This window comes from Megascapheus bottae, chromosome 13, assembly GCF_031878675.1.
Source record: "Megascapheus bottae isolate mThoBot1 chromosome 13, mThoBot2.hap1, whole genome shotgun sequence".
NCBI lineage: Eukaryota > Metazoa > Chordata > Mammalia > Rodentia > Geomyidae > Megascapheus > Megascapheus bottae.
The window spans coordinates 11,033,037-11,052,686 of record NC_143521.1 but is presented as its reverse complement, the minus strand read 5'-3'; the positions used below and the strand labels follow the sequence as shown (position 1 = coordinate 11,052,686).

At 40.5% G+C, this 19,650-nt stretch overlaps 1 protein-coding gene across 4 annotated transcripts in view; it reads left to right on the top strand.

Annotated features, from left to right (window-relative positions):
- Gpat3 (glycerol-3-phosphate acyltransferase 3) overlaps positions 1–19,650 on the top strand; it is a 63,359-nt gene that overhangs the window by 13,331 nt on the left and 30,378 nt on the right. For all 4 annotated transcript variants that reach the window (XM_090343287.1, XM_090343289.1, XM_090343288.1 and 1 more), the window contains one exon: positions 1,163–1,229. In XM_090343287.1, coding sequence (XP_090199413.1) covers positions 1,163–1,229 — 67 coding nt within the window. The remainder of the gene's footprint in view (positions 1–1,162; positions 1,230–19,650) is intronic.

The window sequence follows — 19,650 nt, the reverse complement described above, 5'->3', positions numbered from 1 at the left end:
TTTTCTCAAGCTTGTAGACCTCAAACTTAATAGGTAAGTAGCCAGATGGGCCAATGCCATCCTAAGTGGTGATTTCATGGAGTCTTTTCAGCTCTTGCATGCCTGTTTACTAAAAGCTTCATTCTGAAGCCTCTTTACTGTATAAAATACTCAAGTGATTGAAACTGTGTTTCTGTTTTTACTAGTGCTTTATCAGGATGTCATTTAATCCTGACAGCAACCATGTGGGATAGGGAGATTATTTTTATTTTGTAAAGCACAAGGATTAGGTTCTTTCAGACTTGAATTGCTTTTTTTTGGCTATCCTAGAACTTGAATCTAGAGACTCACACATGATAGGCAAGTATCTTACCACCAAGCTACATACACTGTCTCAGCTTCAAATGCATGCAGCTTTTCTTTTCTTTTCTCCTCTCTGCCTCCTATGGTTTGAACTCAGGATTTCTCACTTGGTAGGCATGTGGTTCTACAACTTGAGCCACACTCTTGCCTTATCTGCTCTAAGTTTAGTTTTTTTTTTTTCCTTAGTTGAATTTTAGATTTTAACCTTTGTTGATCTAGGGGTCTTGCAAAATTTTTACCTAGGTTCATCTCAAACCTCTTGTCTTCCCCATATCCATTTTCCAAGCTGCTGGAATCACAGGTATGAGTTAGCATACCAGCTAAATTCAGACATTATTTATGCCATAATCTGTTCTTTGATCACGTACTTCACAGTGTTCTGAGACAGGCATTTGCTATGGAGTGAAGTCAGGCTTTGAATTTGAGATCCTTAGGCTCTTAAATGCTGGACTTGCAGGCATGTGCCACCATATATGGCTGTCAGAGTTTTTGCAGAGAGTTTTCACTAGGGACAGATTTCTGTAAGGAAGTTTAGACAGGGAGGTTATTATCATTACTCATTTATTAGGACATTATCCATGACTAATATAAAAGCATAACATTGAAGACTTTTAATTCTGATACATAAAAAAGATTCGCTTTTTAATTCAAAAAGTATTCCTTAACAAAAGAGACTATAAAAAAGAGATAAATGATAGTTGAAAAATTTTAAAAAGTTCCCTTAATGATTAATTTTGCTTTTCTGTAATCATGTTGTGTTTTACATCATGTCTGTATTAATTTGACTTAATTTCAATTACTACTTCTTATTTTTGAACAGTGGGCCACAATACGAATTGAAAAAGGAACCCCAAAAGAATCGGTGCTTAAAAATTCAGCTTCTGTTGGTGAGTTTTCCTTTCCATTTTAATTGTTATAATATTCAAGTTGGATAGATTTACATCTACTTGAAATATTGAGAGTAATGCCTTCTGTACACCTCTGTCCTTAATGTCAAATATCAGTTGCCTGAGTTTGGCTTTTTTTTTGTTGTTTTTTGTCTTATGGCTTACACTCAGAGCCTGAGAGCTCCTTGAGCTCTTTTGCCCAAAGTTAGCCCTCTATCATTTTGAGCTCTGGTTCCACTTCTGGTTTTCTGATGGTTAACTGGAGGTAAGAGTCTCACTAGACTCTTCATCTAAGTTTGGCTTTTATATCATAAAGTTAGCAATATTTCTCAGTTCTTCCATGTATTCTTCTATGCATTTTACTTTTTAAGGGAATGCACTGAAGATGCACGAAGATGGTGGCTAATGGTTTTGTTGTTCTTGTTTTGTTCTTTTTCTGTTCCCAGAGCTTGAATTCAGAGCCTGAGTATTGTCCCTGAGGCTCTTTGTGTTCAAGGCTAGCACTATTCCACTTGAGCCACAGCTCTACTTCCTGCTTTTTGGTTAAGAGGAGATAAGACTTTCCTGCCCTGGCAGGATTGAACCTTGATCCTCAGATCCCAGCTTCCTAATTAGGATTACAGGTGTGAGCCATGGGTTTCAGGCCAGGAGGGTACTATTACATAATGACAAAGGCCCAGAAAAGTCCCATAATAAAGAAACAAGTTCAGTGTTACTAAACTTGTTTGATCATGATCTCCTGGTTCCCATTTGATATTTGGTACCAAATCAATTGATCAAGCTAGCCAGTCCCTGTCTTTGCTTTTGTCTAAAGAAACTCTTTCGCTTGGGGATTGGTATTTTTGAAATTCTTAGGGGAGTAGGATTACATAGGAATAATGACTAAGTAATAAGAAATAAAGATGTCACCATATTTAATTAAAAGGCTAAAGCTAATTTATATGTCCCAAAATAATCAGCCTTGAGCCAAAAAAGCTTAGGGAAAGGACAATTTGTACTGGATTTTGTGTGGCTCTTGATTGCAGAGCTATAGTCCTTTTCAGAGTCTGTGTTTAGGTAGCCAGGATGAACAGGTGCATGCTTTGTTGATACATCCTGTGTTGGGGAATCATCTGAGGAGTAGTGTCAGAATTCTGGGCAGGTGACAGGGTGATGAAACACACTGAGCAGCATTTGTGTGTTTGGCTGGTGCAATCTTCCATCTCTGGAGGATTATGTTTCTGTCCCACAGCCAATGATAGCACAAGTCAGTGCTGAGCCAGTCAGTTGAGGCAAGGGTCATGGCAAGCCATGGCTCTGGGAGCACAAGTATGATTCTGTGATGTCTCTGAGTGATAGTGTCCTGGACATGGATTTGGGTGAGCTGAGAGGCAGAGAAAAGCTGGACAGTGAAAACAGTTATATTCATTGTTTTCACACAAGAAATTCCTTCTACTACCTTTTACCTAAGGAAACAATTATTTTAAAACACTTTTCAAGTTTCTTCCCCAGTTAATCCCTCTTGTACTGTATTTTTTCTCTGTTTTTATTTGAAAAGACATTTGAAAGCTGAACATAAGAAAAATATCATCTTTGGGGCTGGGAAAGTGGCTTACTGGTAGAGTGGTTGCCTACTATACATAATGCAGGGCTGGGAGTGGCCTAGTTGTAAAGTGCTTTCCTAGCATGCGTGAAGCCTGGGGTTCGATTACTGGTTAGCACATACATAGAAAAAGCCAGAAGTGGATCTTGAACTAAAGTAGCTCAGGATAGTGCCCAAACCCCAGGACTGGCAAAGAAAGAAAGAAAATATCATCTTTATGGTTAATTCTTGTGTTCTTAACCATATTCTATTATGCCTATTTATTCTTTATTATGTTAAGTAGTTATCCAAAGGAGTTTTAATTTAATATGTCAGTTTTTGCTAGAAATTCTAGCAACTGTACTGTACTCGGGCTTTAACTTAGGGCCTGGGCTCTGTCCCTTAACTTTTCGGCTCAAGGCTGGTATAATACCATTTCAGTTACAACTCCATTTTTGACCTTTTGCTGGTTAATAGGAGATAAAAGCCTCATATACTTTCCTGTCTGGGTTAGCTTTGCATAGCAATCCCCAGGTCTCAGCCTCCTGAGTAACTAAAATTAAAAGCATGAACTATTAGTGCATAGCAGCAACTTCAACTGTAGTTGGTTTCAAAAAGTGCAAGAAACTATTTGACTTTTAAGAGCTAGCAGCTTCATTGTTTAGGTATCTGACTGATTTCCAGAATACTGTTAGGCTTGACTCAGTAATTGTGAGTTGGTTGAATTAATTATGAAATTTTAATGACTCCAGATGAATTCCAGTCTAATTGCATTACGTACTAGTACATTAGAATAATTACCAGCCAATGTCAATAAGCATTGAAGCAAGGCCTGCCTTGACTGAAGCATGAGTCATAACACAATGTTGTCCACAGAGCTGAACCTCAGGCATTCTGGCTTGGCTCCCAGGGGTGTGTTTCTGGCCTGACTTGGCACAATTGGCAATGGAAATTCCAGCTGGCACTGCGTAGGAAGGTCTTGGGTCTTGTGGCCTATTGTTAACTTAGCCCTTGTGCTAAGTTTCTGCTCAGCCTGTACTTAGTGCCCCTTTCATCCACCCAAACACTCCAAAAGAAGAAAATACTAAGGGAACATTTCTTGGACCTGTTCAAGCAGAAATCAGATTGCCTGACATTTTCTTTTGATTTAACTTTGGATTTAAAAAAATATTGTGGGATGCTGAGGTTAAATTCAGGGCCTGGATATTGTCCCTGAGCTCTTTTTGCTAAGGCTAGTGGTCTACTACTTTGAGCCACAGTTCCACTTCTGGTTTTCTGGTGGTTAATCGGTGATAAATGTCTCATAGACTTTCTGCCTGGGCTGGCTTTGAACTGTGGCCCTCAGATCTCAGCCTCCTGAGTAGCTAGGATCACAGATGTGAGCCACCAATGCCTGGCATGGAATGAATTCATCTATGTATGTATGTATGTATGTATGTATGTATGTATGTATGTATGCATGTATGTGTATGTGTGTATATACGTATGTATGCATATATTTTTATGCTATTCTGTCCCTGAGCTACTACTTTTAAAAAATTTTTTAAGTTTTTAATTTTTATTTTATTATTATTTTTTTTGCCAATCCTGGCTTGAGCTCAGGGCCTGAGCCCTGTCCTTGGACTTTCTTAAAGCTAGAGCTCTACCACTTGAGCCTTAGCACCATTCCCGGCTTTTATCTATGTATGTGGTACCAAGGAACCCGGGTCTTCGTGCATGCTTAGCAAGCACTCTACCACTAGGCCAAATTCCTGGCCTTCTTTTTTTATTTTTACATTTATTTTACTGCTATTTTAAAGATGATTTACAGAGAGATTAAAATTACATGAGTCAGGTAATAAGTACCATTTCTTTCTTACACTGTTTTCCCTTCTCTCATTCTTTTCCATTCTTAATTACTTTTTGCTCAAGGCTAGCACTCTACCACTTTAGCCATAGCTCCACTTTTGGCCTTCCCCCAACCTCCATCGGTCATGGGACTTCAACTCTGGGCCTGGGCGCTGTCCCTGAGCTCTTCAGCTCAAGGCTAGCACTCTACCACTTGAGCCCCACAGTATCACTGTCAGTTTTCTAGTGGCTTATGGGAGATAAGAGTCTCATAGACTTCTCTGCTTGAACCTCAGAGCTCGGCTAGGATTACATACATGAGCCACTGGCCTCCAGCCACTTGTGGCTTTTTTGTATGATTAAGTAAAGACAAGAATCCCACAGATTTTTTGCCTGGCTATCTTTGAACCATGATCCTCAGATCTCAGCCTCCTGATTAGCTAGAATTATAGTCATGAGCCACTGGCACCTGAAATATGGAAGGAGGCAGGGTTATAATTTGTGTTTTTAGAACAAAAATTATTTAAATAGCACATGATCCTAAGAATAGTTACTAGGTTATATTCTTTTCTAAACTATTTTGTGATAGTGCTAGGGCTTGAACTCAGGGCTTTACACTCTTGCTCTGCTTTTTGGCTCATACTGGATACTCTACTAGGGAGACAGTCTCTACTCCTGGCTTCCTGCTGATTGATTGTAGATGAGTCTCTTGGATTTGTCTCACAGACTGGTTTTGAATAGTGGTTCTCAAATCTTAGCCCTCTGAGTAACTAGGATTATAACTACGAGCTTCCAGCTCCTGGTCTACTTATACATTTTTAAATTATTTTTTTTTTTGGCCAGTCCGGGGGCTTGAACTCAGGGCCTGAGAACTGTCCTTGGGCTTTCTCAAGGCTAGAGCCACAGCACCACTTGAGCCAAGCACCACTTCTGGCTTTTTTCTATGTATGTGGAACCCAGGAATTGAACCCGGGTCTTTGTGCATGCTAGGCAAGCACTCTACAACTAGGCCAAACTTTTGGCCCCCTACTATACATTTTTTATCTAAACTTTTTTTTTGGGGGGGGGTAGATTTTAAGACAAGGTCTCACTATGTAGCCAAGACTGGCTTCAACCTTTCTGTGGAGCTCAGACTGGCTGACTTTTAAGTCCAGTTCTCTTGCCAACATCTCCCAAGTACTAGGATTACAGGTGTAAACTACCACACCCAGGCTCTTAATTAAACATCTTGATTTAGCTCCGTAGAAGGCAAAGGTTTGATTCTTTTGACTCTGTGTTTGAGAACTATCATATTAATCACTGAAATGTTTATATTTATCACCCACAGAGGTTGAGTATAGCTCAGTGGGAGAATGCTTGCTCAGTATGTGCAAGGCTCTGGGTTCTATCCTAGCAACACACACACACACACACACACACACACACACACACACACACACACACACAGAGTTAAAAGTTATCACCACAAATGTATACTCAACCTTTATGGAAAGAATATATAGCATAGTTCAAATGGTTACCTAGAGTGGAGGGGAGGAGAAGTGCTATGATAGGGACTTAACTGTATCTACTAGTTTAATTTTAAATATCTGAAGGGAACTGGGCATGTAGACTCATGCCTGTAATCCCAGCTATTTGGAGAGTTAGAAGTCAGGAGGAACGCAGTTTGAGGCCAGTGGGGCATCAGATGTTGACACCTTATCTCAACCAACAATCTGGACATGGTATGCATCTATAATCTCAGTTACACAAGTGGCCTACAATCTGAGGCCCACCAGGGACAAAACACATGAATGTATCCAAAACAATAAAGCAGAATAAGGGTTCAGTGTGTGGCTCACATTTGTAGAGCATCTGCCTAGCAAGCTCTAAGCTATGAGTTCAAGCCATAGTAAACACACACACACACACACACACACACACACACACACACACACACACACACAGAAGAAAATGTGACAGTGAATATCTTTTCTTGTTAATTTTTTTTTGGGGCGGGGGGAGAGATGGGCCTTGAACTCAGGGCCTGAACACTGTCCTTAAGGCTTTCTCATGGCTAGAGCTCTATCACTTGAGCCACAGTACCACTTCCAGCTTTTTTCTATGTATGTGATACCGTAGAATCAAAGCCAGGTCTTCATGAATGCTAGGCAAGCACTCTACCACTAGGCTAAACTCCCATCCCCTCAGACAGAATCTTTAAGCTGACAAATGAAGCCATTTTTATATGGGTGGAAAATAAGCACCTGTCTGGAGGTAGAGCTGATCTGGTCTGTGTCTTCTGCAAAATGAAGCTTTACTCAGCCTGTTCAGTCCTGGGAATTTAAATCCTGCCTGCCTGCCTGCCTGCCTGCCTCCCTCTCTCCCTCCCTCCAGTCCTCACACCTTTCATTTTTCCCTACTTTCTCTCCATCCTTCCTTTCCTTTCTTCCTTTCTGAGACAGAGTCTCACTGTATATCCTCAGCTAGCCTTGAACTCAGGGCTCCGTTTCAGCCTAGATTAGTGTTGTAGGCCTGGCTACCACACATAGTCAAGGAGTTATTGATAGAAATATTGCCTCCGGGAGCTGGGTTCTACATCTCACTGCAGACATTTTGGACTAAGTAGTTCTTTGTTGTGGGGAACAGTGTTCTACTTTGCAAGGTGTTTAGCAGCATCCCTGCTTCCTCTACACTAGATGATAGGCAATAGGCCAACACTCCTGTTGGTGTGCAAATATTGCCAGTGTTTCCTGGGGGCAACATCCACATCTGACTGTCCTGTGTGCACCTTTCACCTAGTTGTAAAATACAGCTCCCGGTGGCTACCAATCCACAATCGCATTGTGGCATGATTGATTTTTGTTTCCTGTAGAACTTGATTTCTTTCTTTTTAAAATTTGTGTGTGTGTGTGTGTGTGTGTGTGTGTGTGTGTGTGTGTGTGTGTGTGTGTGTGTGTGTACGTGCCCATACAAATGCTGGTTTTGAACTCAGGGCCTCAGGCTCTGTAGAGCTTTCTTACTCACGTGGTACTCTACCATGTGAGCTATACTTCCAGTACTGTTTAGTTGGAAATGTAAAAAAAGTCTCATGGACTTTTCTGTGTGGGCTGGCTTTGAACCACCATCTTCAGATCTCAGTCTTCTGAGTAGCTAGGATTATAGATGTGAGCCACTGACACTTGGTGTGGTGATGGGTGGCTGGTTTGGGGAAGGATGGTAGGATGGAGTGTGGAGTGGTGCAGGGGAGTAAACATGTGGGTAGTAGTTTAGCAGGGAACAGGAGGCATGCTTCTGAAAGAAATGACGAGGTAGGCAAAGCAATCTTCCAACCCATACATCATAATCCAATGAAAGCATCCTGTGTGTATGGTTCACATCCTAGCAAGGAACTTGCTTTATTTTAAAGTCAGATTAGCGATTTGATGAGATCTGTGAGCTTGTTATGAACTGAAGACCTATGTCTTCCTGAAAAGTGCTGTGTTTGAAACCTATAACTCAACATGGTGGTAACATAAAATGAGTCCTTTGGGACATAAGTCACTAAGCCCTAATGGACTGGAGTAGTGCGCTAAGAAAAGGAGATCCCAGCATTCTCTAGTTTCTTTTCATGGGGCCACTATGAGAATGATCAGAAACAGACATCGTTTAAAGCCACCTCTCTGTAATTTTTTGCGATTAAGCCACCTCTCCATAATTCTTTGTGATTGTAACCACAACTAAGACACTATTGTAACTATCCACAAATGTGAATGACTTAGCATTCGCCTCTGATCAGTAATGAGTAAGTAGGATGGAGTTGGTTCTGTCTGGAAGAATGGGGAAAGGTGAAAGATCGTTGGAGATTAATAAGAGTATAGCTGCACCTCGAAGGGATGGGTCTGAGAAGGAGAACTGAGCTCTTAGCCAAAGAAAGGAAGGTTCCTATATTAAAAATGAGGAGCCGGGAATTTGGCCTAGTGGTAGAGTGTTTGCCTAGTATGCACAAAGATCCGGGTTCGATTCCTGGGTATCATATACACAGAAAAAAAGTCAGATGTGGTACTGTGGCTCAAGTAGAAGACCTCTAGCCTTGAGGAAAACCCAAGGACAGTGCTCAGGCCCTGAGTTCAAGCCCCAGGACTAGAAAAAAAAAAGAAACAAAACACCACCACCACCACCACCACCACCACCTAACCTCTGAGCAAGTGCTCAGAGAGGGAGACTACTGCAGAAATAGATGATAGTGTCTGCTCAAAAGGATGTCACCCCTTGTGTAGAGAAGAAATTATTTTCACATTCCAGTAGGTATCTAGTCTGTGGAAAATCTAACTGGACTTTTGTTTTAATTAATTTATTTGTTTGTTTTTATTGGTATTTGGGTTTGAACTCAGGGCCTCTAGTAAGCTTGGTATTTTAGAAGTATTTATACCCTCCTTCCCTCCATCTCTGATGACTTCCTTGAACCATGGGTAAAATTTCAAGAAAAACTACAAAGCGTTTGCATTTTGCTTTTAATTTATAGATAAGAACCAGTGTATTGCATACTCACAAATTGACATGTTGAATTAAAACCCCTTTGTACAAGTAAAGATAAGTAAATGAAGATATATAATAAAAAGAACTGATAATAATAAAGCAACAACAATAATAACCACCATTTATTGATCCATGACTCCACTGTACAATTATTCACACAGAACTGGGGTTGTGAATCTCCCTTTACTGGTGAAGAAACTGGGAGAGAAAATTTACAGTAACTTAAATCCAGACCAAAGCATCAATCAAGGAAGTTCTGAAAAGAAATCTCAACTGCTGGCTGTTCTCTCACTCCTCCCTTTTATGTCACCGGGCCCTCCTTCCTTGTTCTTTCTATGCTATATATGTCCTTGCCTCCCTACTCTGATCAGTTCCTAATAATTCTCTTGCAGAGGGTTGGGGTGACTCATGTACAAATAGCTCCTCTGCTGAGTGTTAGCTTTGTCATTCTGACCTAATAAGAAATGAGCTTTTATCCTCTCTACACCTTTTCTGGCACTGAGTTAGTAAATCTCTTGGAATCTCTGACTTAGGAGTGTCTTCTGATGGCCAGTGACATGCCTGGTGGCCAAAGGCTCCCGCACAGCCTTAGGATGAGGTTGATTAGCTTGTGGTCCTTCCCCAGGGACAAGGAGTGAAGGTTGAGGTGATTCCCAGTAGTTAATCATTCAATCACTAATAATGAAACCTAAATAATGCAACTTCCACAAACTCTCAAAGCACAGGGTTCAGAGGGCTTCTAGACTGACAGATCTAGTCAGGAGCTGACAGAGAGGCACACCCCGTTCGTTGGGGACAGAAGTATATGCACTTAAGTGAGACACACCTCCCCCCCATGCCTCTTCATCTAACTCTTTCTTTGTATCCTTTTGTTTTAATTGTTGCTATTGTTCGGGAGAGAGGGTTGGCTATTTAAAAAAATATTATATTATTATATATGTATATATACGATAAGTATATGTAAGTGTATATATAGTATATATACAGTATATATAAATATATGTAATATACATATATATGTATGGTGTGGGTGAAGTACAACGGGTTACAGTTACATAAGGCAGGTAATGAGTACATATCTTTTTGAACAGTGTCCATCTCTTCCCTGATTTTTCTCTTAGTTTTTTCTCTCCCCTACCCGAATTGTGTAGTTTATTTTCAACTTAGTGCCTGGAGCTGATTATTTTGAAGACAGGGTCTTGCTTTATGTGCAGGCTGGTCTGAGCTGTGACCTTTCCATTTGTATTTTCCTTTGTCATGTGACGAGGTACATACCACTGTACCCATTATGCTTCCCCGTGTATCTTGAATGACAGGTGCCTGCCATTGATTGAGATGATGTCTTGAGAACTTTAATGCCTGGACTAGCCTCAAATCCAGACCCCCCAATTTCTGCCTTCTAAGTAGCTAGGATTACAGGTTTGAGCCTCTGTACCCAACCCAAATCCTTTAAAATAGCTGATGCCAGCTATCTGCAGTAGCCAATAGTCCAAGTTATCAAAGTTATTGAAGTGATTAATCTGCAATTAACCATGAGGAGAGGATTATGGGAATCCTCAGTTTTATAACCTGTTCATTAGAAGTGCCAGGGGCCTGGAGCTGAGGGATAGGCAGACTTGTGCGACTGAGACTGAACCTATGGTCGGGAACCTCAGGTAGATAGTGTTAGAACTGGACTGAATGGCAGGAATCCCAGCTGGTCCTCAAGAACTGGTCAATGCTGGAGGAGGCAGATGACATGCCTGATAGATCTGGGGTCGCAAGAAGTGTTCTCAGTTGTGCTGACAATACAGGAAAAGAAAACTGACTTTTCCCCTCTCCCCCAAAGTAGTCAGTTTCCAGGAATAATATCACAGTTAAGTCTCAACTCACCAATAGCAGATTGTATGCGCGTGTGGGCGTGCTTGTGTGTGTGTGTGTGTGTGCGCGCGCCGCGCATGCACGTGCTTATGTGTGTATGCCAGTCCTACGGCTAGAACTCAGAGCTGTTGTTGCGCAAAGCTAGTACTCTACCATTTGAGCCACAGTGTAATTCCTGGCTTTTGTGGGTGATTAATTGGAGATAAGAATCTCACGAACTTTCCTGCCTGGGCTGGCTTTGAACTGCCATCCTCAGCTCTCAGCTAGGATTACAGGCATGAGGCACCAGTGTCTGTCCCAATGATAGTTTTTCTTTTTCTTTTTTTTCCTTTTCCTTTTATTTTTTGCCAGTCCTGGGGCTTGACTCAGGAGCTGGGCACTGTCCTTGGACACTTTTTGCTCAAGGTTAGTGCTCTGCCACTTGAGCCACGGCTCCACTTCTGGCTTTCTCTGTATATGTGGTACTGAGGAATTGAACCTGGGCCTTTGTACATGCTAGGCGAGCACTCTACCACCAGGCTACACTCCCGGCCCTCAATAACAGTTTTGAAGAAATGAGTCTATTGATCTATTGAGAAGAGTTATCGAAGATACCATATGTAAAAGCCAAAACATGAATTTGACATTTTAATTGAATCAGTGGCCTGTTAGTAATGGAGTTTTGTTTAATCAAATTAGTTATGTTCAAAGTAACAGAGTTAATAGGGGCTAACAGACAACACATGAGTAAACACACTGTCTGAGTAGCTAAAATGGAACTCTGCCTTTTACTCTCAGTGCCTGTTCATTTCTCTATAGTACTGGCTGACAAGTGATTACCCATCTCTCCCTTTTATATTTATATTTGGATTAAAATTGCTCCCTTTATAATCAGTATTGAATGAATCTTTTGGTGTACATAATACCTATTTCAAGATACTTGTCTATTTCAAGATACTTTTTTTTTCAAAAAAATAAATCTCTTAACTTTGAGCTTAGTACTTCTTTTAGTCTTTTTGAGCTACTATAACAAAGTACTGTAGATCTGATGGTTTCATGTGCAACAAAATATTACTTTTCATAGTTTGCAATCTGGACAGCTTAAAATTTAAGTTAGACAACTGCTTTTGTGGTGTGTTTCCATGACAGAAGGGGTGAGGGATTTCTCTGAAGTTTCTTTAATAAGGACACTAATCCCAGGCATTGGACTGCACACTCTTGACCCAGTCATTTCTCTCAGACATCACTAGTTGAAGCCTGAACTGCATTGTGGCCCCAAAACTCTGAACACAATTCAGCCGACAGCATCTCAGACACATTTCATCTAGATTTTCCTGATGAGGTTCTTGTCCCAGCCTTGATCGGAGCATAGATGATAGAGTTGGGAACACTGTGTACAGGTACACAATGGAAAGGTGGGAAGGTGCTTGAAGAACTGACTTGTTGGCTTGTTGCTTGTTTATCTCGATGAATCCAACATAACTGAAAGTACAGCATGGTTAATTTGAATGCTGTGAACATGGAGGACAGGAATAGAATTTAAAGTAATACTGAGAAGTATAGTTTAGTAATAAAGTACGTGATTAACATATGCTAATTAACAATGGTTATCTCTGGTTGTATGAAATTCTCCATTAAAAAGTCTAAGATCGGGGTGGGAGCTTGGCCTAGTGGTAGAGTGCTTGTCTAGCATGCATGAAGATCTGGGTTCAATTCCTCAGTACCACATACATAGAAAAAAGCCAGAATTGGTGGTGAGGCTCAAGTAATAGAGCTCTAGCCTTGAGAAAGTCCAAGGACAGTGCTCAGCCCAGGACTGGGAAAAAAAGGAAAAAAAAAAAAGTCTAAGATCTGGGGCTGGGAATGTGACTTAGCGGTTGTCTAGTAGGCATTCAGCCCTGGGTTCAATTCCTCAGTACTACATAACCAGAAAAAGCCAGAAGTGGCACTGTGGCTCAAATGGTAGAGTGCTAGCCTTGAGCAAAGAATCTCAGGGAGAGTGCCCAGGCCCTAAGTTTAAACCTCAGGACTGGTAAAAAAAATGTCTAAGATCCTTTGCTCTGTGGACATCTGTCTGGGGGATTCTTTTTCCACAGGCAGAGGAAGCGGGAAGCTCTTTAATTCATTACATTTTTCCTTTCTCTTAAAAGGTTTCTGAGTGTACTCTTGGCTCAGAGAGAGGATACTCCATTGGACTTTTGCTTAGACTGAGTCCTTCTCTTCCTGTGAATGGGGGTGGGAAGAGGTGGGTGATGTGTGATGTTTGGATAGTTGGGCAGGAGGAAAGCCTGGGAAGGGACCCTCCCCTCCTTGGTTGGCATCTTCTGGGCTGTGTGATGGGTGCTGCATTCACTTTTCTAAGGCAGATACTTTGTTTCCCACTATGTCTTTCTCAAAGGCTTGGATTGGCTTACAGAAAGGCTTAGACTGGGCTATTCAATTTATAGAAGGTGTCTTCAGGACCAGACCTAGGAGTCCTTTATGTCTCTTGTGGTTTCTAGGGGACAATTGATGAATGGGATCAAGTAGAGAGCATTGGGGATGGTCTGCTATTCCCTGGCTTTGAGCCCTGTGTTTCTGTTTGAGATGTATGGGTTGCCGTCAAGCTTTTATGGGGCTAAATTCTGGGAAGCAGTAAGTCCTGCTCATCTCACCAGAACATAAGACTGGATCTTGCAGCGGCAAGAGGCAAAGGATGACAGGATAGACTGTTGGTGGGATCCTTTGGCCCTTTCATATTGAAGTTTATTAAAAACAATTCGTTATAAACCTTTGCTACTGCCTGACCTGGCATCCAACCATAATCCTCAGATCTCAGCTTCCTGAGTAGCTAGGATTCATTATAGGTGTGAGCCATCTGGTGCCAGCCCTCTTTAAAAAATTGTTAATATGTATTCATTTTACTAACTTTTATCTAATTACACAAGTAGTATGCATAGTGATTGAAAAAGACAAAAACAATGGCTAAGTATGACAATTAAAATTATGAAAAAGATCCAGAATTAACTTTTTAAAAATGATCTTTATTTTATTTTATTTTTTGCTTGTCCTGGGGATTGATCTCAGGGTCTGGGCACTGTCCCTGAGCTGCTGCTTCTTCTTTTTTTAAATTGAAATTAAGTAGTTACATATATTTTACAGTACTGTGGAATACTTATACTTATCAAAAGTTATAAAGTCATGTGACTAAAAATTCAAAGAATGTTAGTGGGTATAAAATGAAAAGCAATGCTCTTTAGCATCAACACCTTCCTGTCATTAACAACAATTTTATCTGTCCTTCCAGACATGTCCTTCTATACAGACATTCGAGCATAAAACAACCTTTTCAAACACAAATGGAATCCTGTCCTATTGTTTAGCATGTTATATTTTCCCAGCTCTGAATATTATATACATATATACTTATTTATAGTTGCTCTCTTTTAATAATACATCTCCAGCTTCCTTTTATTTTTTGTGTGATTGTTTATTGTTATCTTTAACTAGTTGTACAAAGGAATTTCAATTCAACATGTTAATTTTTAAAAGACTGAGGCGGCCGGGAGTGTGGCCTAGTGGTAGAGTGCTTGCCTAGCATGCATGAAGACCAGGGTTCGATTCCTCTGTACCACATATATAGAAAAAAGCCGGAAGTGGTGCTGAGGCTCAAGTGGTAGAGCTCTAGCCTTGAGAAAGTCCAAAGACAGTGCTCAGGCCCTGAACTCAAGTCCAGGACTGGGAAGAAAAAAAAAAAGTAAAATGGAGGTTTTAACTTGCAGTTTGTAGGCAAGCGCTCCACCATCAAAACTGCATTTCTAGACTGGGAGAGAATAGGGAACTGAGGGCACTGAATGGAAGGAAATATACTCATTTTCTGACTCATATAAATGCAACTCCTCTTTACAATAACAATAAATTTTTTTAAAAAAACCACATTTCCAGCCTCTAATTTTGAATAAAGGGAAATTGATAATGAGTCTAGATATGATCTCTGAATAAAAGAGAGAGGAGCAAGGGGAGGCAGGAAGGGAGGAAGGAAGGGAAGGAGAATAGGAGAGGGGCCACATAGACTTCGGCTATGTGTAATTAATGACATTTACTTAGTATATAAAATAAAGTGTTGGCAAAGTGGAAGTGCTTGTTGCATTTTTTTTCAAACTTGGTATATTTCTGGTTTAGTAAATTGATATTTACCACTATGTGGTATCCCTTCGTCTTTCTGCCCCTTCAGGGATGTTGACAGAAATCTAAGCCAACTTCCTACTTCTGCTTCCTTACGTAGCCACTTCAAAAATTAACTGGCCTACGTGTGGCCCAACACACACGACCCTCAGGCATTGGGGTATGCTGCTGGCAGGGGTTGCAAAATGCAGTGTGTGAGGTGACTAGCTCTGAAGCCTGTTCCCTTTCGTGAAATAGGCATCTGCCTATGACTGCCAACAGGCAGAGCAGTGTGTATATCAAGATTTTTCTCCAAGAAGAAAAGAAAAAGACACATTTTATAACTTTTTGGTGGGGCCCAGTCCTGGGGCTTGAACTCAGAGCCTGGGCACTGTCCCTGAGCCTCTCTATGCTCAATGCTAGCTTACCACTTGAGCCACAGCACCACATCTGGTTTTCTCTGTTTCTGCAGTATTGAGGAATCTAACCCAGGGCTTCTTGCACCATAGGCAAGCACTCTACCACTGAGCCACCTTCCCTGCCCCTTATAGCTCTTAAAGATTATTAAAATTATTAAAGATTATTAGGCTCATTAATCTTAAAAATAGAGGTCATGGAATGGGAAGTATAGCCAAAGTGGTAAAGTACTAGCCATACATGAAAAGCCTAACAAGACTTGGATAACCTGAGTTCTAGCTCCAGTACTAGTTAAAAAAAAAAAAAACCAAAAAAAACAAAGAATGAAGGGAAGGAGGACAAAATAGAACAGTTTTTCAGCTTTCTGATATTTGTTTTAACTGTTAATGGTTCAAAGGAGTTATGACATGGAATTTCACTCCTATTTTTATGTATGCGTCTGGCCTGGTATTTATTTTCACATATGTTTATATTGTAGGTGTAAGGTCCACATGTGTATGAAAACATGTGTCCTTTGTCTTTCTGATCTTGGTTTGTATCACATAAGTGATTTGTGCCCCCCATCTATTTCTCTGAAAATGGACATTTTATTTTTTTGATATATGAATAAAATGCATATAATATATAATAAATATGTATAACACACACACACACACACACACACACACACATTTTCTTGACCCATTCATTGGCTGTATGGCATGTGGGCTGAATGAACATTTGCAGTTCTTACTTATAATATATCCTGTAGATCTTTCTGTCCTGTGTGTGTATGTGTGTGATGTGTGTGTGTGTGTGTGTTGGTCCTGGGACTTGAACTCAGGGCCTGGGCATTGTCCCTGAGCTTTTTGTTTAAGGCTAGCACTCTGCTACTTGAACCACATCTTCACTTACGGTTTTTTAATTGGAGATAAGACTCTCAAGGAATTTCCTGCCCGGGCTTGCTTCTAACTGTGATCCTCAGATTTCAGCCTCCTGAATAGTTAGGATTATGTGTGAGCCACCAGCTCCTGGTAAAGTTTTTTTTTCTCTTATAATATTTCATTTGTATAAATGGCTCACTTAGACTGTTCATCTCTGCTACTAGTATTAATAAAGGGTTATAATGTTCTAGTAGAAAGGTATTCAATTGCCTAGATTTTTATTGGATAGGATATTGTATTGTACAGTTAGTTGTTTCTTATGAATTTTATGCTTTTCTTTTTTTTTCTTCTTTTTTTTTTTCTTTTTTGGCATGGGGCTTGAACTCTGGGAATGGGTGTTATCCCTGAGCTCTTCAGTTCAAGGCTACTGCCCTACCTTTTAAACCACAGTGCCACTTCTCCATTTGCTAGTGGTTAATTAGAGATAAGAGTCTCATGTTCTTTAGTGTCCAGGCTGGCTTTGAACTTAGATCCTCAGATCTCAGCCTCCTGAGTAGCTAGGAATGCATGCATGAGCCACAGTGCCTGGCTTGTTCTGTTTGTTTGTTTGTTTGTTTTTTACTTATACATTCTTTTTGTGCCAGTCCTAGGGGTTGGACTCAAGGCTGGATCACTGTCCTTGCATTTTTCTTGGTGATTAATTAGAGATAAAGTCTTGTGGACTTTCATTTTTCTTTCTAGCTGGTTTTGAACTGCAATCCTTACCTCTCATCTTTGTGAGTAGCTTATAGTTGTGAGCCATTGGTGCCTGTCTTACTTATTCATTTTTATTTTATACGTGGGATTTCTGCTTCTATTTTATTTTTCTTAATTGGATTAAATGAGTGGACATAAACATTTTTAAAATAAACTTTACCCTTTTTCATGTGTACAAGCGGTTGGCTAAATGTCTTTAGTGTGCCAATGGGGCCATCTTCACCCAGTGAGCACAGATAGTTTTGTAACTGTGATGACTTTTACAAACAGGCAATCATGATTGAGCCATCGCGCTGGAGCAGCACTTAGGAAAACCAGGAAAACCAACGAGGCCCATGTATTGAGCATGTTTTATATATGGGAAAGGTCATGATGGCTATATTTTCTTTTTCTCCTTCCTTTTCTTTTTATGGCTGCAAATATTAGGTCTATACTAGTTCTAAAGCAGTATTACTGCTACAGGAAACTTATGACTCTTTTCTGTAGTGAGTGTTTTTGGTTTCCTATTTGTAGTCCTATTTTTTATTTGTCATCTTCTCTAATCTCCACTTCCAAGAAAGACTTGAATCCTTAAAATGACAACAGAATTACCTAGACAGTGACTCCTTACCAATACCGTCCTGTCCTGACTTCTGGCATGATGAGAACTGAACTCACAGATACTCACAGCTTCTCACATGCTTGGCAATCAGCTGTATCACAGAGCTACCCTTCAAGTCACAGCAGTATATTGCTAATGTGACTATCAAATCGAGAAAAGATTTTTAATCCTTAAAAATTAAGCAGATGGGCCGAGAGTTTGGCTTGGTGGTAGAGTTCTTGTCTAGCATGCTTGAAGACCTGGGTTCGATTCCTCAGTACCATGTACAGAGAAAAAAGCTGAAAGTGGTGCTATGGCTCAAGTGGCAGAGTTCTAGCCCTGAGAAAGCCCAAGAACAGTGGTTAGGCCCTGAGTTCAAGCCCCAGGACTGGCAAAAAAAAATTAAGCAGAGGGGCTGGGAGTTTGGCCTAGTGGTAGAGTGCCTGCCTAGCATGCACGAAGACCTAGGTTTGATTCCATGCTACCACATACATAGAAAAATCTGGAAGTGGTGCTGTGGCTCAAGTGGTAGAGCTCTAGCTTTGGGAAAGCCCAACAATAGTGTTTAGGCCCTGAGTTCAAGGCCCATGACTGGCAAAAAAAAAAAAAGCAGAAAGGTATTAATGTGTATCCGTGTCCTCTGAGTGTTCTAATACCTATTGGTAATATGATTGGCCATATCATGAATTTCTTCATCTAAAACATGATTCTTTTCAGCCGAATGCTGGTGGTTCATACCTGTAATCCTAGCTACTAAGGAGGTTGAGATCTGGGAATCACAGTTTGAAGCAAGCCTGGGCAGAAAGTCCATAAGCCTCTTATTTTCACTAAACTATCCCAAAAGTTGAGTTAGATTTGTGTCTCAAGTAGCAGAGTACTAGCCTTGAGCAAAAAGAGCCCAAGCTCCAAGACCAGCACATTTACCTGCACACACACACACACACACACACACACACACACACACACACACACACACACACAGAGCAAGCAAGACAGAGAAAGAGGATTCTTTTCTCAGTAAGAATAAAATAAAATAAAATAAAAAATACAATAAAAAGGAACAGGTTTCTAGTTTTAGATGATCAAGTATACGTGAACTCATAACATATACATATTCAGATTAACGTTAGATGCAGCCCACATGTAAATTTTCTTGTATCACTTGAAGGTCCCTTTCTTTCTTCACTAGAAAACATTCTAGAAAGAATACCACTCAGGCCTTGGATTTGGAAGGGAGAACTGGGGATGATGTGACATTAATTGGAAAGATCTTTGTGTAGGCTTGTAAAGGCAGGTGTTGGGCGGAGTGGTTAGATTTTTTTTTTTTGGCCAATCTTGGGGCTTGAACTCAGGACCTGGGCACTGTCCTCGGGCTTTCTCAAGGCTAGTGTTCTACCACTTGAGCCACAGCACCTCTTCCGGCTTTTTCTGTATATGTGATACTGAGGGCTTTGTGCATGCTAGGCAAGCACTCTACCACTAGGCCACACTCTTGGCCCCATGAGAGTGGCTAGATCTTAAAAGCTTTGGGATTAATATGATTTTTTCTAAATCTTTCCACTTACAAATGGGGCGATGTCATTCTTAAGCCAGATTCCAAGGAACATGGGCTCAATGGTTTCCCTCATTTGTCATAATTAGTATAAACCGTGGACTCTCCTAGCAGAGCTTTACAATAGAGCAAAACCTAGATACATAAGGCCATATAGAATGAGGCTAAATGAAAGGACCTCCAAGATTTAGAAACAAGAGCCATATAATGTGTGACTGTTGTTCTTAATGTACCATGTTATTTCTCATCTCTTTTGTTGTCCCTTGGTTATCTCATATTGTTACAGTATCTTACCTTATTATCTGATATATTGTACATATGCTTATTTATTTATTTGAAATAGGCTAGGGAAGGGGAGAAAAACAATATGAGGGGGTAGCAATGAT